This window comes from Mauremys reevesii, linkage group 2 (genome assembly GCF_016161935.1).
Source record: "Mauremys reevesii isolate NIE-2019 linkage group 2, ASM1616193v1, whole genome shotgun sequence".
NCBI lineage: Eukaryota > Metazoa > Chordata > Testudines > Geoemydidae > Mauremys > Mauremys reevesii.
Window position 1 is genome coordinate 102,048,662 of NC_052624.1, and position 22,357 is coordinate 102,071,018.

The 22,357-nt window shown below is 42.3% G+C and overlaps 1 protein-coding gene and 1 long non-coding RNA gene across 2 annotated transcripts in view; one reads left to right on the forward strand and one right to left on the reverse strand.

The window, feature by feature from the left end:
• Positions 1–28: 28 nt before the first annotated feature.
• On the forward strand, positions 29–15,299 carry UPP1 (uridine phosphorylase 1). Its single transcript, XM_039524474.1, has 9 exons — positions 29–322; positions 511–606; positions 4,963–5,030; positions 7,147–7,264; positions 8,868–9,026; positions 10,555–10,669; positions 12,033–12,242; positions 13,717–13,863; positions 15,057–15,299. The coding sequence occupies exons 3-9, from the start codon at positions 4,978–4,980 to the stop codon at positions 15,194–15,196; spliced, it is 942 nt and encodes a 313-aa protein (XP_039380408.1). The 5' UTR covers positions 29–322; positions 511–606; positions 4,963–4,977; the 3' UTR covers positions 15,197–15,299.
• LOC120397870 overlaps positions 11,339–22,357 on the reverse strand; it is a 17,485-nt gene continuing 6,466 nt past the window's right edge. The window contains exons 2-3 of the long non-coding RNA XR_005594057.1: positions 17,166–17,430; positions 11,339–11,512 (exon numbers count right to left, since the gene is read on the reverse strand). This is a non-coding gene — a long non-coding RNA (uncharacterized LOC120397870). The remainder of the gene's footprint in view (positions 11,513–17,165; positions 17,431–22,357) is intronic.

Consider the following 22,357-nt stretch of genomic DNA (forward strand, 5'->3'; position numbering starts at 1 on the left):
AGGCTGAAACCCCCCCACCCCCTGTCACTGTCACACGCCTCCGGCCCGGCTTTGCCAGCATTGCTCAGCCTGGGCAGCAGGAACAGCCAGCTCATCCCGAGCCGCTGGGCCAGGAAGGGCCCCGCCTCTCCCCAGACACCGCCGCGCCTCCGTGCATTGTCCCACGGCAGCAGCACGGTGACGGTGGGAACAGCCAGCCCAGCAGCAGCGGCAGCAGCCGGAGAAGGCAGCGGGGACGGGGACGCAGCGGGAGGGCAGAGCCCCCAGCCGGTACAGACCCGAGAGGCAGCGCAGCAGCAGCCGCATCCTTCACCTGCTCCCGGTGAGCGCCCCTTCTCCGCACGGCTAGGGAGGCGTGTAAAGTATCCGTGCCGTTGCTAAGGGCATGCTGCTAGCACACTTCCTGCCGCTCCCCAGCGCCGGAGCTTGGTCCAGCAGCAGCAGCAGCAGCAGCAGCACCCATCTCTGCCCTCCTCTGCCCGAGACCTGACTCCCCTGCTTCTTTTCCAGCTTGGAGACCAGTGCAATAGCTTGTGCCATTCAAATACTATTGAGAGCGACTGGAATTGGGCAGCCGCTGGAGTTCAGCTTCTCCTTCCCAGCAAGGTAGGTTACAGCTGATGCGAGCAATGCCCTCCTTTAACTGTGCAGAGGGGTGCGTAGTGTGCCGGTTGCTATTGTGCCCAATACACGGCATTTCTAGTTAAAATTCCAGTACTAGAAGCCCATTGTGGGAACTGGGATTTCATTTCTTTGTCCTCTCTTTGCTGATGAGGAAATGAATCTTAAAACCAACCGCACTGTACTGTACTTTTCTGAAATGCCAGCATTTTTCCTGGTACTGGTAGAGAGCTTTATGGGGCTCAGATGTTTGGCCGGGGAGGTAGTTTTTTCTTTGGAGCAAAGTATACCCCACAATTAGACTAACAGATAGCTACGGGTTCCTCCTTATACAGGTGAAGAAACCCATACTGAACTGTCATTATATGAGTGATATATAAGTATGCATACAATATGAAGGGAAAGCCTGTTGCAGAAGTGCTGTATAATGGAAGCAATCACTTAAGGATGAGGGAAAATATGCTCATAGTGCAAATTGAGGGGCTAACCAACTCCTGTTAATGTCAGCAGGAGTCATTCCAATGCGTTTAATAGGAGATGGATCAGAACCTGAGTACTAGCTCCTACTTTAAAACAATACCAGTAAGACATTAATCAAAGAAAGCCACAGTAAAATGTATGGGCTTTGCATAGTTGTAAAATATTAATCATCAGATCTGAACACTGATTAAAATAGGGAATCTACTTCTAGGTCTGAAATTTGCACCTGTTTTGTACTACATACTGTGTACCTGCTTCAGAAAACAATAATTTCTTAACACCTATCTAATGTCACTGGTATCATAGAAAAAAAGGAAGATTGTTAAAATAGTTTCTATGGCTATCAGAAATGGAATTTTTTCTTTTAAGTAATGTTTTCTATTTTAGTAGATTTTATTAATCTATGTATCTAGCAATCTATAACACACTAGCGTATTGAAGTGAATATTGATTCCTTAGTAAAGAGAATTAAAGATCCAAAATTAAAAGTCCTGAAAATAATTTAAATAGTTGTACATTTACATCAAAAATCATTTAATCATTCATCAGTTTAGGCACTAAACATGATATGAAAGACTCCTTCTCCATCTGGGATCAAATGTAGTCTAGATACATACGTATAATATATTAGTTATACAATTATATATTCTTATTATTGGAAATAATACAATTCCAGTTCTCTCACATACTTGGATCAATAATTGCCTAAGAACTGTAGCGTGATTTTTCTGCAAACATTAACCCATTTAACAATTATGTTCTTCCTCTATAAAGTACTTGTAATGATGCCTGACTATAATCACAGAGGCAAGTCCATGGAGTTGGACCAGTGTAACTGATGATGAAATTTGACCCAGTACTTTTATAGTTTACTGCAATGTCTCTATACATTTCATATAGTTTCTTTTGATAAAGCTGATTACCCTACATAAAGGAAAAACCCTTCCTCTAAGCATCAGCACATTTCCAATACTCAGTAACTTGTTACAAGCGGTGTGAAACCTGTTATAAGTTGAGTTAAAACCCCAGTTAACATAACTGTAAGCGTAAGCCCCCCCCAGTGATGAGCTGCCAAAATATTAACAACAGGTTCCCTCCTCCTCACCTCATGAGGGGGTCATGCCCCATCCAACCCCCCATGTTCCTTGACACACACCCCTGGGACCCCTGACCCATCTCCCCCCTTCCCTGTCCCCTGACTGCCCCTTGCCGCCCCATCCAACCCCTCCTCTCATTCTTGATGGCCCCCCAGGACCTCTGCCCCATCCAACCACCCCTTCTCTCTGTCCCTGACTGCCCCCACCACCTCATCCAACCCCTGCTCCTTCCTGACTGCCCCCTGGGACCCTTGCCCACATTCAATCCACCTGTTCCCTGCCCTCTGACCGCCCTGCCCTCTACTACCCCCCCCAACCCACTGAACACCCCCTCCCTGCCCCCTTACCACACTGCCTGGGGCCGGGACCGGGTCCACTCCGCCGGGACCATGACCGGCGCCGCGGGGCCCAACTCCCCAAGCCGGGCCGGGCCAGAGCCGCTCGGCCAGCACCGGGACTGGCGCCGTGGGGCCCGACTCCCCGGGCCGGGCCGGAGCCACTCAGCCAGCACCGCGGGGCCCGACTCCCGGGGGGCTGGGCTGGGCCGGAACCGTGGGGCCCGACTCCCCGGGCCGGGCCGGAGCCGCTCGGCCAGCACCGGGGCTGGAGCCGCGGGGCCCGACTCCCCGGGCCGGCACCGGGGCTGGAGCCGCGGGGCCTGACTCCCCGGGCTGGGCCGGAGCCGTTTGGCCAGCACCGGGACCGGTGCTGCGGGTCCCGAGCTGGGCCGGGTCGGAGCCACTCAGCCAGCACCGCGGGGCCCGACTCCCGGGGGGCTGGGCTGGGCCGGAACCGTGGGGCCCGACTCCCCGGGCCGGGCCGGAGCCGCTCGGCCAGCACCGGGCTGGAGCCGCGGGGCCCGACTCCCCGGGCCGGCACCGGGGCTGGAGCCGCGGGGCCTGACTCCCCGGGCTGGGCCGGAGCCGTTTGGCCAGCACCGGGACCGGTGCTGCGGGTCCCGAGCTGGGCCGGGTCGGAGCTGCTCGGCCGGGACCAGCCCGAACCGGGGGTGCTTGGCCGGGACCAGGCTGGGGCGCTCGGCCAGGGCCAGGGGGAGCCGCTCAGGTGGAGCCGGACTGGGCCATGCGTGCCGTCCCCCCCGCCCGGCTTACCTGCCTGCTCCTTGTTTCAGGCTTCCCGCGAACATTTGATTCGCGGGAAGCAGGGGAGGGGGAGGAGGAGGAGGGCAGAGCGTTCAGGGGAGAGGGGGAGGTGAGCTGGGGCTGGGGGCCGGGTGGACAGCTGCCCGAGCCTTTGTTAAATTTAAAAGCTTTTTAGAACCGGTTGTCCTGGAACAACCAGTTCTAAAAAGGCTTTTAAATTTAACAACCAGTTCCTGCGAACCGGTGCGAACCGGCTGGAGCTCACCACTGCCTAAAACAACCTGCCCTATGTGAACCTGCACAGGAACTTTTGTCTGAATATTATTATGAGTAGGTTTTGTATATGTGTGTGTATAGAGGGATCACATACAAACTGAGGACGGACAGAGGAAGAGGCAAGAAAGCCAAGTAGGAGCTCCGAGCCTCTAACCACAATGTGACCCTGGAAAAAAGCTAGAGAGAGCACTTTGGGGTCTGATGTTGGCTCACGAGGCGTGGAGGTGGAGACTTTGTAGCTTTGTCTACACTAGTACTTGTGTTGGCATAGCTTTTATTGGCCAGGGGTGCAAAAAGAACACCCCCCTCAACTGAAAGTTTCACTGACAAAAGCACCAGTGTGGGCAGTGTTGTATCAGCAGGAGATGCTCTCCCGCCGACACAGCTACACCACTCATTGAGGGGGGAGGCGTTAATTATGTCGACAGGAGAGCTCTCTCCCCCCAGCATAAAGCAGTTACTCAGGAGACCTTACAGCAGCACAGCGGCAGCGGTACATCTGTGTCATTGTAAGGTCCATAGTGTAGACATAGCCTAAGAAATTGCTCCTTTCGTTCTTGGTTCCTTCCGTATTCAGAGACACTGGACTTTGCTCATTCCTTGTAAGTAAACAGACTGCATTGAAGAAAAATACTAGACTCCATCAATTTCTACTTCCAGCTGGAACATCTCCAGGGCCCTAAACTTTTCTCTAGCTGCTGGGGTCAAAAGGGGCAACACACTTCTCTTTTTCCACATGTAAATATTCAGGCTTTTTTCATCAGATCTTCTCTGTTTCTTTCTCGGAAATCATTTCTTTTGTAATGTTGTTGCAAAATCTGACTCTTTCCTTCTATTGCAGTCATTACGTTGAGTGTTTCTTTAAGGAAGAGATTTGACTCAATACTGTTCACCTTCCATTTATTTTGTACTTATTTGGGCTCAGCAATGATGCACAACTTCCTTTATGACATTTTATAATTTGTCTTAGTCATACAGAATGTGTCAATTCTATTTTGCATAAGAATGACAAAAATGTCTTTACGTAGTTCAAGTTCTGATGCAGAGATATTTAATCCACCGGCATCAGCTGTAAAATTGTCCATATTCATTTTGGGTAAATGCATATTTAAAAAAATCTAATGGTCAGATACTCACATTGTTGAAATTTCACCATTTTTGAAGGGGCTGTATTATGTGTGGACCTTATTATTAATGTTTTTATTTAATTTTTGGAGTTAAGATTAATGCCTAAATAGACTAGATGCAACATCTGCGTTACAATTAATGAAGCTAATTTTAAAATGGGACTATGCAGTGTGTAAAATTAAGCATATGTGTAGATCTTTGCAGGATCAGGGCCTTATTTTGTCACTGAAGTGCCATACACTGTATTCTTCCTTCAGGTCTAACAGTATAGAATGGCACCTGGTATAACAGCTGAGAAGAAGACTGAGGATGAACAGTCATCAAAGTAAGAACCAAAACTAATTTCAGTATACCACTTTTAACTCCTCCCAAATAGCATGTTTTTCATTTCACAACCTAATTTTTTAAATAGCAGAACTCTACAGAACATATGTGGACTGTGACCAGGTCTAAGCTAAAAACTTTTGCTGCTATTGTAATATCAGTTAGGCATGTGATTTCTTTCCAACATTTTTGTCTTGGGAAAAGCCTTAGTGTGGACTCAATTATAGTGGCAAAAAAGTGCGTTGGCAGGTATAGTTTTATTTAGTTCAGACACTAGCATTCTTGCCAATATTAGTTGTGGCTAAATTAGAAGGGTTTGCCAGAATAGCTAGACCAGTATACTTATACTGTCATTGTAGGAACACCACCTCCCTGAACGATGATAGCTACCTCAACAGAAGCGTTCTTCTGTCCACATAGCTACATCTACACTGGATGTTATTTTGTTATAGCTACATTGGTCAGAGCTGTGTTTTTTTCATACCCTTGACTGACGTAACTATGCTGATATAACTTTCAAGTGTAGACAAAGCCTAAGCTATTAGTTCATGATTCTGGGTGCAGAAGGCACTGGGCCTTTGGCCTTGTGTATTATAAATAGGGTTGCCAATCCTCCAGGATTGGCCTGGAGTTGCCAGGAATTAAAGATTAATCTTTAATTAAAGATTATGTCATGTGATGAAATCTCTAGGAATTCGTCCAACCAAATTTGGCAACCCTAATCACAAAGCACTTTGAGGTGTACACCAAGGTCTACACCAGTTTTTGGCTAATAGTTAGAGTTTCCAGCCTGCTGTGGCTTCACTTTGTAAGCTGACTTTTGCAAAGTTTCCTTGGCCTAATACGGAAGTTGCATACATAATTTTCCTCTATCCAGTCTGCATTCAACGTAATGTGAGGGTATCATAAAGTGTCAAGGATTTGATTTTTCCCCATTGCTCTTGGCATATTCTAATTCCTCAGTCAGGGCTGGATGTGCCATCTCTTTTCACTAGCTAGTCAGAGGAGCTGTTTCTAGACAAATGGTTGAAGTTTGAAAGTTATAAGGAGCTGAAAATGGGATTGTATAATGGCTTGTGTTAGGCAATCTTAGTAATAGGGAGTGCTACCATCCCTGCCTAAAATAATTTAATATTAAGCAGTGAAACTGGTTGTGGAGCCAAGGCTAGGGAGGAGGTGAAGATGGGGGTGTGGCAGGCAGGTACAATGTGCATCACACCCTCCTGCACATGCACGATGGCACAGAATTCCCCCTGGAGTAGTGTATGCATGATGATGCAGTCTTTAACTGCGTAATCATATAGTGTTTTTTCCACAGGACTAGGGTGACCAGATGTCCTGTTTTTCTAGGGACAGTCCTGATTTTTTAGTCTTTTTTCTTATATAAGCTCCTTTTACCACCACCCCCGTCCCGATTTTTCACACTTGCTGTCTGGTCACCCTACACAGGACTTCTGCCTCATTTAATTCAATGCACAGATTGGACCTGCTCTGGGGATGAATCAGGGTTGTGTAGTTAAGGAGGCTGTTGTCTGTAGGACCCGTGCTTCATTTATTGAAGAATTTGGAAAGTGTGAGGTGAACGAGTAAGGGGGTTGCAGGAAGACACATGACAGTCTCATGTTAAGGTTTCTATGCCACAAGTTCCAGTGCTATGGCGGGCAAGTCACTTAAACTAAACTTTTCACAGATGGTCACTAATTGTGTGTTCTTCATTTTCTGGGTGCCCATTTTGAGATGCTGAGGTCTGATTTGCAGAAGTGCTGAGTGCTTACAGATACCTTGAACAAGGTTTGAATATTGTGCAGTAAATAAGGCCTGGGACCACACACTGAAAAATGAGGATAAAACAAAATATTGAATAGTTGCTCATTTAATGAGCACAGTGCACCCTGTACACTGAATGAGGCAGAGGGTCTACTTGAAAAAAACAGTATGTGATCATGTCATTAAATACTGTCTCATAATGCATACACACACGGAGTTGAGTTAAAGGTGCACAGGAAACCTTAATTCTGGCTTTTTCTAACTTTTGAGCTCTAGACTTTTACAACCTTAATAATGTTCTTTTAACATATTTTTTGGAGTTTAATATATATTTTCCACTTCCATGACAGAGATAACTTAATTCATCTCTCCAACCCTCACCTTGAGAAAATGAAAGATGATATCCTGTACCATTTTGCTCTTGGGACTGGCACCCATGATTTTCCTGCCTTGTTTGGAGATGTCAAGGTAAGAACTATGATTTCATTCTGGAAGTTTAAACATGTCATGCAACTCCCACTAAAATTTAGTTGTGTCCAGGATGAAATTAAAGACAGCGGCATGAATCAGTTTGAGAAATGCATGGAAAGAAGGTAAGACCTTTTCAGTGGGAACGCTGGCATCATCATACAATTTTTAGGTTTACCAGAGCTGCCAGTGTCCTTTTGTGAATATTGGGCCAAAGTCTGCAGTCCCTACTCAGGCTTCAGCCAGGCAAATCTCCCTGGTGAAGCCTTACCCTGTTCCCACTGAAGTCAATACCAAACTTTCACTCGTTTCAGTGGGAGCTGGTTCAAGGTCTTAGCGTCCTAGTTGAAGTTTTATATGGGTAAGGACTGAGTGGGTACTGCAGACTTTGGCCCATATTGCATTTACTGAGTTCACTAGTATTTTCTCCTGCTTTTGCATCTACAGTGGTAGCTTCTTGTACAAGGTTTATATGAAGTGAGATGAGTTGCCCAATCCACTAAAAACAAAAACCCCATACCTGAAATAACACTCCTGAGGTGACAGAAAGTGCCTCATTTGCAAGTCCTATTTTTAAGGTATATTTTATACATTAACTGTCAGAATTAAATTTGTCAGAGCTAACATTAACTGCCTTTTTTGGATACAATGCTACTAGCAAAAGTGTTACAGCAGTGGTGGGCAACCTGTGGCCTGTCAGGGTAATCCACTGGCGGACCGCGAAACAGTGTTTACATTGGCTGTCCGCACACACGGCCACACGCAGCTCCCAGTGGCTGCGGTTTGCTGTTCATGGCTAATGGGAGCTGTGAGAAGTGGCGGCCAGCACGTCCCTGTGGCCCACACCACTTCCTGCAGCACCCATTGGCTAAGAACGGCAAACCACAGCCACTGGGAGCTGTGGGCAGTCGGGCCTGCAGACGGTCAATGTAAACACTGTCTCACAGCCTGCCAGCAGATTATCCTGATGGGCTACATGTGGCCTGCAGACTGTAAGTTGCTCACCACTGTGTTACAGTGTATGTGCCCTGGAAATGGGTTGTATGTGGATACTGGATCAAAAATAAATCTCATGGTATTATTTAGGCTTGCTGTTTGAACTCTTGGGTTTGGCAATACTACTATACTCCAACTGGGAAGTGCTATCTCAGCCTCAGGGTTCATTCCTAGTTAGTTCTCTATATGCCAATACAGTTATGGAGCCCTCCCTCCCTTGGCATATTCAGATAATTTCTCCTTTACATCCACTCTGCCTCTGGTACCTATTATTAAAAACATACCCCAATACAAAACACCATTTTAAATATATGTAGCCCTAGTTCTACATTTTGTACTATACTAATGAATGAATGCAAATTGCAAATGAATGAAATTGCATTGTCAGGCAATGACAGAGAACTTCTGAGACCATTTTAAGCCTTATTTTCAAACATTTATCTTTACAGATCTCTATGAGGAGTTTAATAATAAAAATAATGTAGTTGGGAATAATTCTGATTAAACCTTTTGCATTATCATATTTACCTTTCCTTGTTCTTGAATATGCTGCATCATGTAGTCAGCTGCATAACTGATGTGGTTTGTTGAATTCTGTCCATGCTAGTTTGTATGTGTTGGAGGAAGCCCTTCACGGATGAAAGCTTTTATCACCTACATAGCTGAAGAGCTTGGACTTGGGAGCGTCGGTGCTGACTATCCCAACATCTGTGCCGGAACTGACCGTTACGCAATGTACAAAGTAGGACCCATATTATCAGTCAGTGTAAGTATTAAGCATTAAGAGGCGGGGAGCGGGGGGGAGGGAGAGGAATTATATTTGCCAGTGCTTCTAAAGAAAAGGACAAGGCCTAGTCCTTGATTTTTGTTTTGAGTGTTCCTGAAGTAGAACAGAATGTTTTTCAAAATACAATGCAGTAGTTGCAACTGAATCAACAATTTAAGCATATTTTAAATGGGACTGGAATGCATATTTCTTTTAAATATTTCTTTAGAGGATATACATCCAAATTTTCAGGTCTACTTTAGTGGTGCAAAGTACCCAGAAAGCTGGCTCAGCCAGCTCCTTCAGAATTCCCCCCATGTAAGGGTAACCACTGTGTCACATAGATGCAATGGCTTTATGCCGCCTCTCCTTCCAGATCCCAGGGTAGTAAGGCTTTCTGAGGAGAAACGGGGCATGGCTGGCAAATTCCTACATCCCAGTGATTCCTGGCTGTCACAACAATCCTTTGTAATCATGAGCAGCATGTTTTCTACCCTATTGGTCCTGTGCTAGGGACAACACAGAGACTGTTTACACTAAGTGCAGGTGGGAAAGGAACAAAGGTGGCTGTTTCTCAGCTATGGCTAATGATCCAGGGTGAGATTTTCAAAAGGTACTTAGGTGGCTTAGGAGTACAAGTACCAATGAAAGTCCATGGGACTTGTGCTGCTAAGTCACGTAGACTATGTCTACACTAAAATAAAAGACCCATAGCACAGCTGCAGCTGGCCCGGTCAGGGGACTTGGACTTGTGGGGCTCGAGCTGCGGGCTAAAAATTACAATGTGGATGTTTGGACTCAGATTGGAGCCTGGGCTCTGAGATCACTGCAAACCTGGGCTCCAGCACAAGCCCAAAGGTCTACACTGCAATTTTTAGCCCTGCAGTCCAAGTCCTGTGAGCTCGAGTCAGTTGGCCCAGCTCCAAGACTCGGTGCCAGTGTTTTTTTTATTGCAGTGTGGATGTACCCAAAAGCAATTTTGAAAACCCACCCTAGCCCATAGCATCAACTCCACAACTGTGGCCCTATTGTACTCTCTTCCCCTCAAGGTGTGAAGTGTCACATCCTGATGTAAGCGGGAGCAGATTCAGGCTTGTGAACTTTGTGACTATACCACAGCCTCCGCCTTTTGTAAGATTTTAGCTCAGCTAGAATCACCAGTGTTTCAGATCATTAAGAACTAGCATGAACATTGCTCTTGGGCCGTGTAGAAGCTTTGTGAGGGCATGTAACTGTAAAAGATTAGAATGGGACTCAGGTTTAGAATATAGAAAATATAACATTTTTAAAATTAACATAACCCAGGGTATTAGGGAACACTGGACCTGATCCAAAGTCCATTGAAGTCAATAGAAGTCTTTCCATTGACCACAATAAACTTCTACCCCGGCCCATAGGTTAGGTTTGTACAAGAATACTTTTGCATGTATTTTTCATAGTAATTCATTAAAGGGATCTGTTTCAATTCCCGACTCGTCTGTTAATAATGTATATTAATGTTCAATGTGACTTTCTGATTTCATTTCAGCATGGTATGGGCATTCCCTCTATCGCAATCATGTTACATGAGCTGATCAAGCTGTTGTATCACTCCAAGTGTTCCAATGTAACCATTATTCGCATTGGCACCTCTGGTGGAATAGGTATTTCCCCTTCATATTTCTCTTTTCTTGAAATTAAAGCATCTCTGTAGTTAAAGATTTATAAAACAGAGGCATAATAATGATAATGTCTAACACTTATTTCATTTTCAGAGGGCTTTACAAATTAATTAATGCTTATGACAGTTTGGTGAATATTTATTAGGTAATATTGCCACCCACACTTTACAGATAAAGCAGACGTTAAAAAGTGACTTGCAAAGGAAAATAAATTGGATTTGTTTCCTCTTTTCCCTTCTTTATGATGTATAAATAAATCCTGAAGACTTTAAAAAAAATATTTTGCTTGGTTTTTACATTAACAATTCTGTTCCTGTCTAGCCTGAATGTTTCTCTGATGACTGGAGAACTAGTGAAATGGTGACACAAGAGTCAAGAGAGTGAAAGCTGAACAACTGAAAGGGAGTTTTAATCAGCCTGCGTAAAATTTTTGCTTGTTTTTGTTAATATCTATTTGATTCAAATAATTAAAGATTTTGAATAAAGGGGGACTAGATTCAAGATTCAGTAATAATATCTTTTAAATTAAGGTGTCAGAGCTAACATTATACATCCCAGAGAAGTCCTCCATCCAAATAAGGGAGCACCGAAATTGACATTCCTGTTTGTTCTAATATTAAGAAAAACAGAAGAAATTCTTTTCAAGGCTTCTTCAAGGTATCATAGAGAAGTGAAAAAGAATGCAAGTCCAATATTTTAAAAAACACACACACCTTTTTAGGGTTTTAAGATCATCTTTAAAATACTGGTACAGTCCCAGTGAGTGCATCTTAGTTCTGCAACTGGACACGTGAGTTCCTATCTTTCACACCTTAGTTCAGAATTCTGGATCATGAAAGAGAGAGAGAGGGAGAGAATGTTCAGGTTTTCAGTCATACATAGAACTCTTATTTTTCCTGAGCCTTAATTACCCATCAGATAAAGAATTCTTTGATTTTATATAATTTTACAATAAAAGGCGATATCTCACTCCTCAGACAGGAAAATGTGCTTGAGTGAAGAGATCTGCAGCAAGCTGGAGAAAAGATCATTCATGCCATATGTGAAACATTTCCTTAACAGTTTGGATTTGTCAGACCATTAAGATTACTTTACAGCCCTTTGTATTGTCCTTTATATAAATACCTTTTTAATTAGCAGTATACTGTGTCTCCTCTATAGAGTTATTTTAAAGCATGTGGAATAATAAACTACAAACATGCACATAGATCCTAATACTTCTCCCATTGAATTTAGTGGCAAGTCTCACTGATTTCAGTAGGAGCAGGATTGGGCTACAATGTGCCTTGTTTACATACGATCAGAGAGGCCGAACAGCTCACTATATGTATTTTTTTTACAACAGGTCTGGAGCCAGGCTCAGTGGTAATAACCAGTCAATCAGTAGATGCTACCTTCAAGCCTCAATTTGAACAGGTTATCCTGGGAAAGACTGTAATTCGCAGTACCAACCTTGATGACCAACTAGCTAAGGAATTGATGCAGTGCAGTAAGGAGATAAATGAATTCAATACAGTCATTGGAAATACTATGTGCACTTTGGATTTCTATGAAGGTAAGGCTAGCAATAGAACAATAGAAGTAAATTAGTAAACAGTAACATATGCAAATCAAATTGGATTAGGGGATTTAGGCCCCAATCCAGCAAAGCATTTAAATATGTGCTTAGCTTTAATGAGATGAGTATTCAGGTTGATCTAAATGAAACTACAGCTCACATGCTTAAATTTAAGCATGTATTTAAGCCCTTTGCTATATTATGGCGTAATTTTGTGATGTCCTCCCCCCTCAGTGATTATCTAAAAAAAGAGTTGACAATAACTGACAGCTCATAAATTGTATATCTTTTGATTACTGAATTATCAAGGTATTTATTTAGTGGAGTTGCTATAATCACCGTTAGTGCCGTGTGGAATTGGATAATGAGAGTTATTGGTTGTTTTTTTCTTTTAATTATTCATGTGTCTAGAAGAAATTTTCGGTAAGCAGCCTGGAAAGAGTTGATGATTCATCCTTAATTAACCATTAATTGGATAACTGGATGTTACATCAATAGTGCCACATTTGGGATGGGCAAACATCACATATTTAAATTTGGGATTGATTTAGATAAGCATCCACAATTTCAGATGTTTCTCTGAACCTCCCAGGTCTACAAACTGAGCTGGAAATCTTGTGAGAACAAGCTTTCTCTCCAAATATCTGGCACTTCTGCCTCTAGTTGTGACTGGATATACTGCAAGAAGAGCATTGCTTGGAGGGAACACAATCCATGGTTCTAGCAGTGCTCAAGGCAGATCTCAAGTAGAATAATGTCAATATGTGAGAACTGTAAAGTTTATTTTGGCTGTATGCAGTCTAACACTGCTTAATAAAAACAACTGTTTCTTTGGGGCTGAAGCCCCAAAGAGCTAGAATAAGCTAACTCTTTCCTAAAAATAGGCACCAATAATGTCAGATTTTACAAAACTCTTGATTTCTCCTTATGTTAAAAAGTCTTCTAAGCATCAAAAGGGATGAGATTGTTCCTCCCCTCTCTGGATCAGAAAGGCATTAGAAGATCTGGATGCTTTTTTAGGGGACTGTTAAACTCAAAAGTAATCAATACATCAAACTAGCAGAGAGGAAATGTCACAATTAAAATCTGATACTTAATTCATCTGAGGGACTAACTCCACTTTGCCTCCAGCATTTATAATGGTGTTAAATATGTAAAGAAGTGTTTTTAATTTAAAAGGGGGGTCACACACGGAGGCTTGCTATGTGAAAGGGGTCACCAGTACAAAAGTCTGAGAACCACTGATTTAGTTGGTCTTTTCATATCTAATTACTCTGATCCTAAATTCAAATAATAACTAATAAATTACATGTATAGAGTGCCTTTTAAGTGAAAACTGAGCTTACTGCAGTGATAAAAATTAGGAAGGGTATATTAGAAATTGTAACAATCTTGTGTCCCTTAGAGACTGAAACTGTCCCCTGTACTTTCATCAGTACCAAAAAACAATCTATATTTATATGCTTTATAGGCCAAGCCCGTCTGGATGGTGCAATCTGCTTATATGCTGAAGAAGAGAAACTGCAGTATTTGAAGGCAGCTTATGATGCTGGAGTCCGAAACATTGAGATGGAATCTTCAGTTTTTGCTGCTATTTGTAATCTTAGTGGTGTCAGAGGTAATTGGATATATAGCATTTTATTTAGACTGAATCATCTGTGTTTCAGAAAACATACAGTGTATAGCATTTCAAAGCATTACATTCATTGCAATGTAAAGCTATGATACTGCACTGTTTGCACATATGATTATAAATATTTATAGATGCTGTTAAGTTTTATTTGCTAGAACTTTGCAGTGTATGTGTGCCAGGTCTATGTAAACCCCCTCACACAGCTCTGATCCAGTTTAGTCCTGATTAGTAGCTATTCCAGCCCTTGCCTTGCACTGAGAAGCAGTCATTCAAGTACCAAAGTATCCGAAGGTACTATTGTAGCTGCCTTAAAGTCAGATAGGAAACTGCAGTATCTTTAATCAGTCAGGTAGCCTCTATATACATGAAACTATACTCACTTTCTTTACTTGCATGTCAAAATGTTTAGGTAGGTGACCTAAGAAAAGTTGATCTAGTACAACTTTAGAGTAGTCATTTTATGTTACTCTCCCATTTGCTATGTCCATGTTCTAAGGTCACAAAGTCTTCCTCATGTTCCAATACGTCTGTTAGTCTATAAGGTGCCATAGGACTCTTTGCTGCTTTTAAAGTCTTCCTTTTCTAACTGGTCTAAGATATGAGAGCATAACTTGTCGTGAGGAATTTATTACCTCTTTTACTCCCATTTTTTCTCTCCTCGGGAAGCCCACACTGCACCTACTCTCTTCATCACTATTGTTACCCACAGTAGTTGGATTCAAGCTAGCTCAAGTAGGTTAACCCACACACAGTGTTTGCTGTGTAGACATACCCTTATTCTCTGATGCAATTTTACCAATCAGACGTCTTGAAAAAAAAAATCCCATTCAGAAAAAGGTTCTAATCAGGCAATGACCATGAATGTTCTGAATGTGACCATAGGTTGGAGCAGCTCCATCAGCTTTACTAATAGCTCGATAGTTTGCTTTGAACTATTAGTAATTTTAAAATAACATCTACAGTGAGATAGGTACTTAATTTAGTTATTATAAGGTGTGATTTCCATTGTGAACTGCTCAAACCCATCACTGAAACTATTAGTTTCCTTGGCTTTCTCTCCTCTTGTCTGTTTTGATACCTCAAATGGGGGTGTACAAGTAGAAGATGCTCTCATGCTTTCTCACTGTGAAAGTTACCTAAATGTCATTTCTAACAAACACTATTTCTTTTATCTCTAGCTGCTGTGGTGTGTGTCACACTGCTGAATCGACTCGAAGGGGATCAGATTAGCAGCTCACATGATGTGCTTGTGGAGTATCAGCAAAGACCGCAGAAATTAGTGGGACACTTCATTAAGAAGTGCCTTGGGAAAGTGTGATGTACCCACCCCTTTGCTGATTATTAGCAGAAAGTTAGTATTTCATCTGACTTGAAATAATGCTCATAACTATAAATGCCTATAAAAGCTCATTTTTACCTCAGGATAGCTTACACCAACCAAAATGCACTAAAGCTAATCATTAGTAGCTGTATGTTTCAGTAGCAGAACATGCTGAATAATCTTAAATGAAGATTTACCTTATTTATATTAGAGGATATACGGTTTTACACTTTGCTGTATACAGTAACTCCTCGCTTAACTTCGTAGTTATGTTCCTGAAAAATGCTACTTTAAATGAAACAATGTTAAGCAAATCCAGTTTCCCCATAAGAATTAATGTAAATAGGCAGGGTTAGGTTCCAGGGAAATTTTTTTTGCCAGACAAAAGACACATTTATGTGTATGTGTATATATATAAATATGTCTTTTGTCTGGTGAAAATTTTTTCCCTGGAACCTATTTGGTTGGTGTAACATTTTTCAGGAATATGCACACACACACAGTATAAGTTTTAAACAAACAACTTAATACCGTACACAGCTGTGATGATTGTGAAGCTTGGTTGAGGTGGTGGAGTCACAGGGTGGAGTCACAGGGTGGAAGAGGGTGGGATATTTTCCAGGGAATGCCTTACTGCTAAATGAGGAACTAGCACTCGGCTGAGCCCTCAAGGGTTAACTCATTGTTGTTAATGTAACCTCACGCTTTACAAGGCAGCAGGAATGGAGGGAGGAGACACAGCATGACAGAGAGAGACAGAAACACACACTGTGTGTGTGTGTGTGTGTGTGTGCGCGAGAGAGAGAGAGGGAGAGACAGACACACACACGATATTTGTGAGAGAGACAGTCGTGCATTGACCCTTTAAGTACGCTGACCCCACTCTAAGTACATTGCCTTTTAAAGTAGATCAGCAAGTTGAGACAGCAGCTGCTGCCAGCAAGCTTCCTGAGCCCTGTGGTGTGCGCCCTGTTCTGTGGAAATGGGGTATGGGAGCAGGGGGAGGGGGACACCCTGACATTAGCACCTCGCTTCCTCCCTATGCACAGCAAGCAGGAGGCTCCTAGGAGCAGCTCCATGGCAGAGGGCAGGAGCAGCACATGACAGTGGGTGGAGGGACAGCTGAACTGCCGGCAATTGCTAGCCTGCTGGGCGGCTGCCGTACAGGGAACTTAGTGGAGCTTCTAGGGGGGCTGCCGGTCAACCCTGGTTGCACCCTGGTACCAAGCAGGCCACTCTTTCTACAAGCACTGGACAAAGCAGGTGGCTGCCAAAAAACATTATAAGGAAGCATTGCGCAACTTTAAATGAGCATGTTCTCTAATTGATCAGCAACGTAACAACTAAACAATGTTAACTAGAACAATGTTTAGAGAGGAGTTATTGTATAAGAAATTAGCCCTAATGTGCAGGATTAGACAATAGTAATATATAAAAAAGCTTTATTTATTCACTCTAGCAAGAAGAATATGTTAAGTATTTGCAAAGCCAAACATTAAAACTAGCTTCAAAAGAAGAGCTAAATTCATTGCATCAAAATGCCATGTAAATAGTTATCACTGCCTTTTATACTCTCATTTCACACAAGTGATCTGGCAAAAACAAGGTGTACTGTAAATCCTTACTGTGTTTCATATTTAGTAATCTTTGAGTAAACTGAATTATTCTCATCTCAGTAAAAAAATCATGAAATGACTAAGTCTGGGACTGAATTTCCACATCATTCCTCAGCTTCCAAGCCATGATTAAACAAGGCCATTTGTACTTAACTTTGTGCTTAATATGTGCTTAAATCCATACTTATTCAGCAAAGCACGTAAGCATGTTTTTAAGTCCCATAGCTTAAATTAATCATGTGAGAACTGAAGGCACTCACAGGAGATATACACTACTCAGGATTGGGGACAGGTGACATATTTTCTCTCTCCTGATTATTTCACAGTCCTCACCTTTCTTCTTAACTTACCTTCACCTCCACATCCTCAGGGGATGGCATTCACTCCTGCAATCATTCATGGTTCTTTTGGAGAATTCTGGAATGCCTTCAGCTATTGAAACAAGTCCACACTTGACGTCTCCAAAGAGCATCTCTGCATTCCTCCATTACCATCACCCTGGGTCTCATGTTGGCTGTTTTTAAAATTGCTTTCTTTACAACTATGGATTCTGGATAACTCTAAGAAAAACTGTGTGTCCTGCAATGGATGGTGCAAATGGTACAGGAGTAATACCTGAGAATGGAGAAAGGTAAAAAGTGGTGTTCCCCAGGGGTCTGTACTGTGACCAGTCCTATTCAACATAGTCATAAATGATCTGGGAAAGTGGGTAAACAGGGAGGCAGCAACATTTGCACATGATACAAAACTAGTCAAAATAGTTAAGTCCAAAGCTGACTATGAAGAGTTACAAAGGGATCCCACAAAACTGGGTGACTGGGAAACAAAATGGCAGATGAAATTCAGTGTAGATAAATGCAAAGTAATGCCCATTGGAAAACATAATCCCAACTATACATATAAAATGGTGGGGTCTAAATTAGCTGTTACCATTGTAGAAAGAGTGATTGTGGATAGTTCTCTGAAAACATCCACTCAATGTGCAACGGCAGTCAAAAAAGCAAACAGGATGTTGGAATCATTAGGAAAGGGATAGATAATACAACAGAAAATATCATATTGCCTCTATATAAATCCATGGTATGCCCATGGTGTGCCCACATCTTGGATACTGTCACTCCATCTCAAAAAAGATATATGAGAATTGGAAAAGTACGGAAAAAGGCAACAAAAATGATTAGTGGTATGGAACGGCTTCGGTATGAGGAGAGATTAATAAGACTGGGACTTTTCATCTTGAAAAAGAGATGACTAAGAGGGGGATACGATAGAGGTCTATAAAATCATGACTGGTGTGGAGAAAGTAAATAAGGAAGTGTTTATTTACTCCTCACAACACAAGAACTAGGGATCAGCAAATGAAATTAATAGGCAGCATGTTTAACATAGACAAAAGGAAGTATTTCTTCACACAACACATAGTCAACCTGTGGAACTCTTTTCCAGAGGATGTTGTGAAGGCCAAGACTATAACAGAGTTCAAAAAAGAACTAGATAAGTTCATGGAGGATAGGTCCATCAATGGCTATTAGCCAGGATGAGCAGGGATGGTGTCTCTCACCTCTGTTTGCCAGAAGCTGGGAATGGGCGATGGGATGGATCACATGATGATTACCTGTTCTGTTCATTCCCTCTGAAGCTCCTGGCATTGGCCACTACTGGAAAACAGGATACTGGGCTAGATGGACCTTTGGTCTGATCCACTATGGCCATTCTTATGTTCTTGACGAGACATGGAGAAACTAACCAAAGTATATGGCACTAATCCAGCCTGGACAAGTTTTCTTTCTGTGTATTGTAGTCAATCATCACTCAAGTGACGTAGAGCTACATTATATATCCAGTAAGGAGTGTTGTGACCATTCTGTATATATAGTCCCCCCCAAAACATGGGAAAACTCTAAAAGCAGGTAAAAAAAAAGAGTCAGCAACAAAAGTGCTAAGGAATAATGCCACTAGATGGCAGCTGTAGTAAGTCTTACTCCCTTTGGACCTGTTTTACAACAGGGAAGCATGTAATAAAGGATGTCTTCCATCTACACCCACTCTGTCCAGGCAGCACTTAAGAGATGAAAGGGAGAAAATGTGAGAAAGAAAAGCCTGCACATCATACTGGAAAGAAGCCTGCAGATAGTTGGGCTAGGCATAGTATGGACTTTCAGGAGATTGGGGGTGGGAAGCTCTCAGTTTTCCGAGGAACAGGGGAGGTTCATTACGAATTTTCGGTAGTGGGATAGGGAAAGGGGAAATGCAGATTAATAGATTCTAAGGCCACAAGGGATCATTGTGATCATGTAGTGTGACCTCCTGCAGAACACAGGCCATAGAAGCCCCCCCCCAACCCCCAAATATTTTCTAGAGCAGATCTATTAGAAAAACACTCAATCATGATTTAATAATTGTCAGTGATGGAGACTCCATCACAACCCTTGGTAAATTGTTCCAATGGTTAATTACTCTCACTGTTAAAAATTTATGCCTCATTTCCAGTCTGAATTTGTCTATCTTCAGCTTCCAGCTATTGATCATGTTATACCTATAAATTGAAGAGCCCTCCTGTCGGTACTTATAGATTGCAATCAAGTCACCCCTTCACCTTCTCTTTGTTAAGCTAAATAGATTGAACTCCTTGAATCTATTACTACAAGGCATGTTTTCTAATCAGCTAATCATTCTCGTGGCTCTCCTCTGAACCCTCTCCAATTTATCAATATCTTTCTTGATTTGTGGCTATCAGAACTGGACACAGTATTCCAGAAGCCATCCCACCAGTGCCAAATACAAAGGTAAAATAAACTCTCTACTCCTACTCGCGATTCCCTTATTTATGCAGCCAAGGATTGCATTAGCCCTTTTGGCCACAGCATCACGCCGGCAGCTCAGATTCAGCTGATTATCCATCCTCACACCAAATCTTTTTCGGAGTCACTGCTTCCCAGGATGGAGTCCACCATCCTTTAAGTATGGTTACATTCTTTGTTCCTAGATGTATACATACATTTACATTTAGTCGTATTAAAACACATATTGTTTGCTTGTACCCAGTTTACCAAGCAATCCAGATCACTCTGAATCAGTTACCTGTCCTCTTTGTTATTTACCACTCCCCCAAATTTTGTGTCATTTGCAAATTTTATCAATGATGATTTTATGTTTTCTTCCAGGTCATTGATAAAAATGTTAAATAGCAAGGGGACAAGAACCTACCCCTGTGGGTCCCCACTGGAAAGAGACCTGTTCCATGACAATTCCCTGTTTACAGTTACATTTTGAGACCTATCAGTTAGGCAGTTTTTAATCTATTTAATGTGTGCCATGTGAGTTTTATGTTGTTCTAGTTTTTTAATCAAGATGTTGTGTGGTCCCAAGTTTAACACCTTACAGAAGTCTAAGTATATAATGTCAATGCTATTACCATTGTCAACAAAACTTGTAATCTCATAAAAAAATTAAATTAGCTTGACAAGATCTATTTTCCATAAGCCCATGTTGATTTGCATTAATCACATTACCTTCCTTTAGTTCTTTATTAATCGAGTCCTGTATCGGCCACTCCATTATCTTGCCTGAGATTGATGTCAGGCTGACTGGCCTATAATTACCTGGGTCATCCCATTTACCTGTTTTAAGAATTGGCACAACTTTAGCTTTCTTACAGTCTTCTGGAACTTCCTAAATGCTCCAAAACTTACTGAAAATCAACATTAATGGTTCAGCAAGCTCTTCAGCCAGCTCTTTTAAAACTCTTGGATGCAAGTTATCTGGACCTAATGATTTAAAAATGTCTAACTTTTTAAATCTTTTTAAATGTCTGTTTAACATCCCTCTGAGATATTAATGGAAAAGATTGTGTGTTATTACCACATGATGAGACTATGTCATCTGTTTTTCCCCAAATATGGAATAGAAATATTTATTTAACACTTCTGCTTTTTCTGCATTATTATAGATAAGTCTACCATTTCCATCTAGAGATGAACCAATACCACTGCCAGGATTCTTTTTGTTCCTAGAATATTTTAAAAACTCCTTCTTACTGTCTTTAATTCTACTGGCCATAGATTTTTCTTTGTGTCCCTAGGCTTCACTTATGAATTCCTATCAACTTCTTCTTTCTTCTTTTTATTTTTTACAGCTGCCTTCTCTTCTTCTCTACACAAGATTTTTTTTTTTAAACTATCACAGCCTTCTTCCTCAATTGTGGTATTGTGGCTTTTTGGTCATCTAATAAGGTGTCCTTAAATTATTCCCAATGATCATTCATATTTTTTTATTAAATTTTTCCTCCCAGATGATTTGGCTCATAATTATGTTCAGTTTTCTGAAATTAGCCTTATTAAAGCATCAAGTATATATATTCTATTATAGGACTGCACTTTATTCTGCTTGAACAGTATAAATGTGATCAAGTCATGATTACTTATACATAAGCTAACATTAACTTTTAGTTATGTGATCAGTCCCTCTTCATCTGTTAGGACAAGGTCTAATACAGATTTCCCCCCTGCTGACTGCAACACTTTTTTTATTCAGGCGTTTGCCATTTATACTGTTTAGAAATTCCAAGGATGTTTTAGTACTGGCAGCGTGAGACCTCCAGCATATGTCACTCAAATTGAAATCCCCCAATAGAATCAAGTCAGTTGATAACAGCAAGGAGAAAGACACTATCTGATTGTGAGGAAGGGGCACAATATCTATTTACAGGGAAGAAGACTATAGGGGTCAGGGAACACTATCACACTGCAGTTGTAGCACAGAAAATGAGTTCTATACTTAAGAAAACAGTAAAGCAGAATGGGCAGCAAGAATCTGGAACCTATTTTAAATATAAAAAATAAGGGACTTTAATTTAAGATCCCATAACAGTATCAGTTTACCTTATAAAGTTCTCATATTAACAATGATATGAAGTAGTCATTGTGTAAGCGGGGGAATGGTCCCGCTATTGTGGGGAACTTTCCTGGCTTCTGCACTACCCCGGTGAAGTGGGCTAGCGAAAGGATCTGAGTCCTCGCTCCCACTTCCTTTACCCAGAGGCCTCCCTGCCCTTGAGGACTCCCCTGCCACTCTCCTGTCTGGCAGAGTCCTCATAACCCCAACAAGGCTGGGCCCAGGATTCCTGGGGGGCTCAACCCCCAAATCTGCTGTGGTCACCCAGGACAGGGGCTAGGGTGTCCCCACTCCGGGGTACTCTCTTTGCACTGCGCACATCCCTGACCCACTGATCACATCATACAATTTAAAGCAAATACAAGTTATTTAATTAAAAATTAATTTAAAAAAAGAATAAGGAAAAATGGGACAGGTTAAAGGAAAACACATCATGCTGCTCTGTGGCAGAGAACATCACAAACAGTGTCTCTGGACATCACGGCACTTCACAGTCTGTTCCTTGTAGGTCCCAGGACACCTCCTCAGGCCCTGGCTGTGCTGCAGGGACGCTGAGGGTTGGACACTTGCTCTGGCGGTGGCCACACACTCTCAGGCTCTGGGTGGCAGGACCCTTCTCCCCAGTGTCACCCCCGCCCTGTCAGGGTTA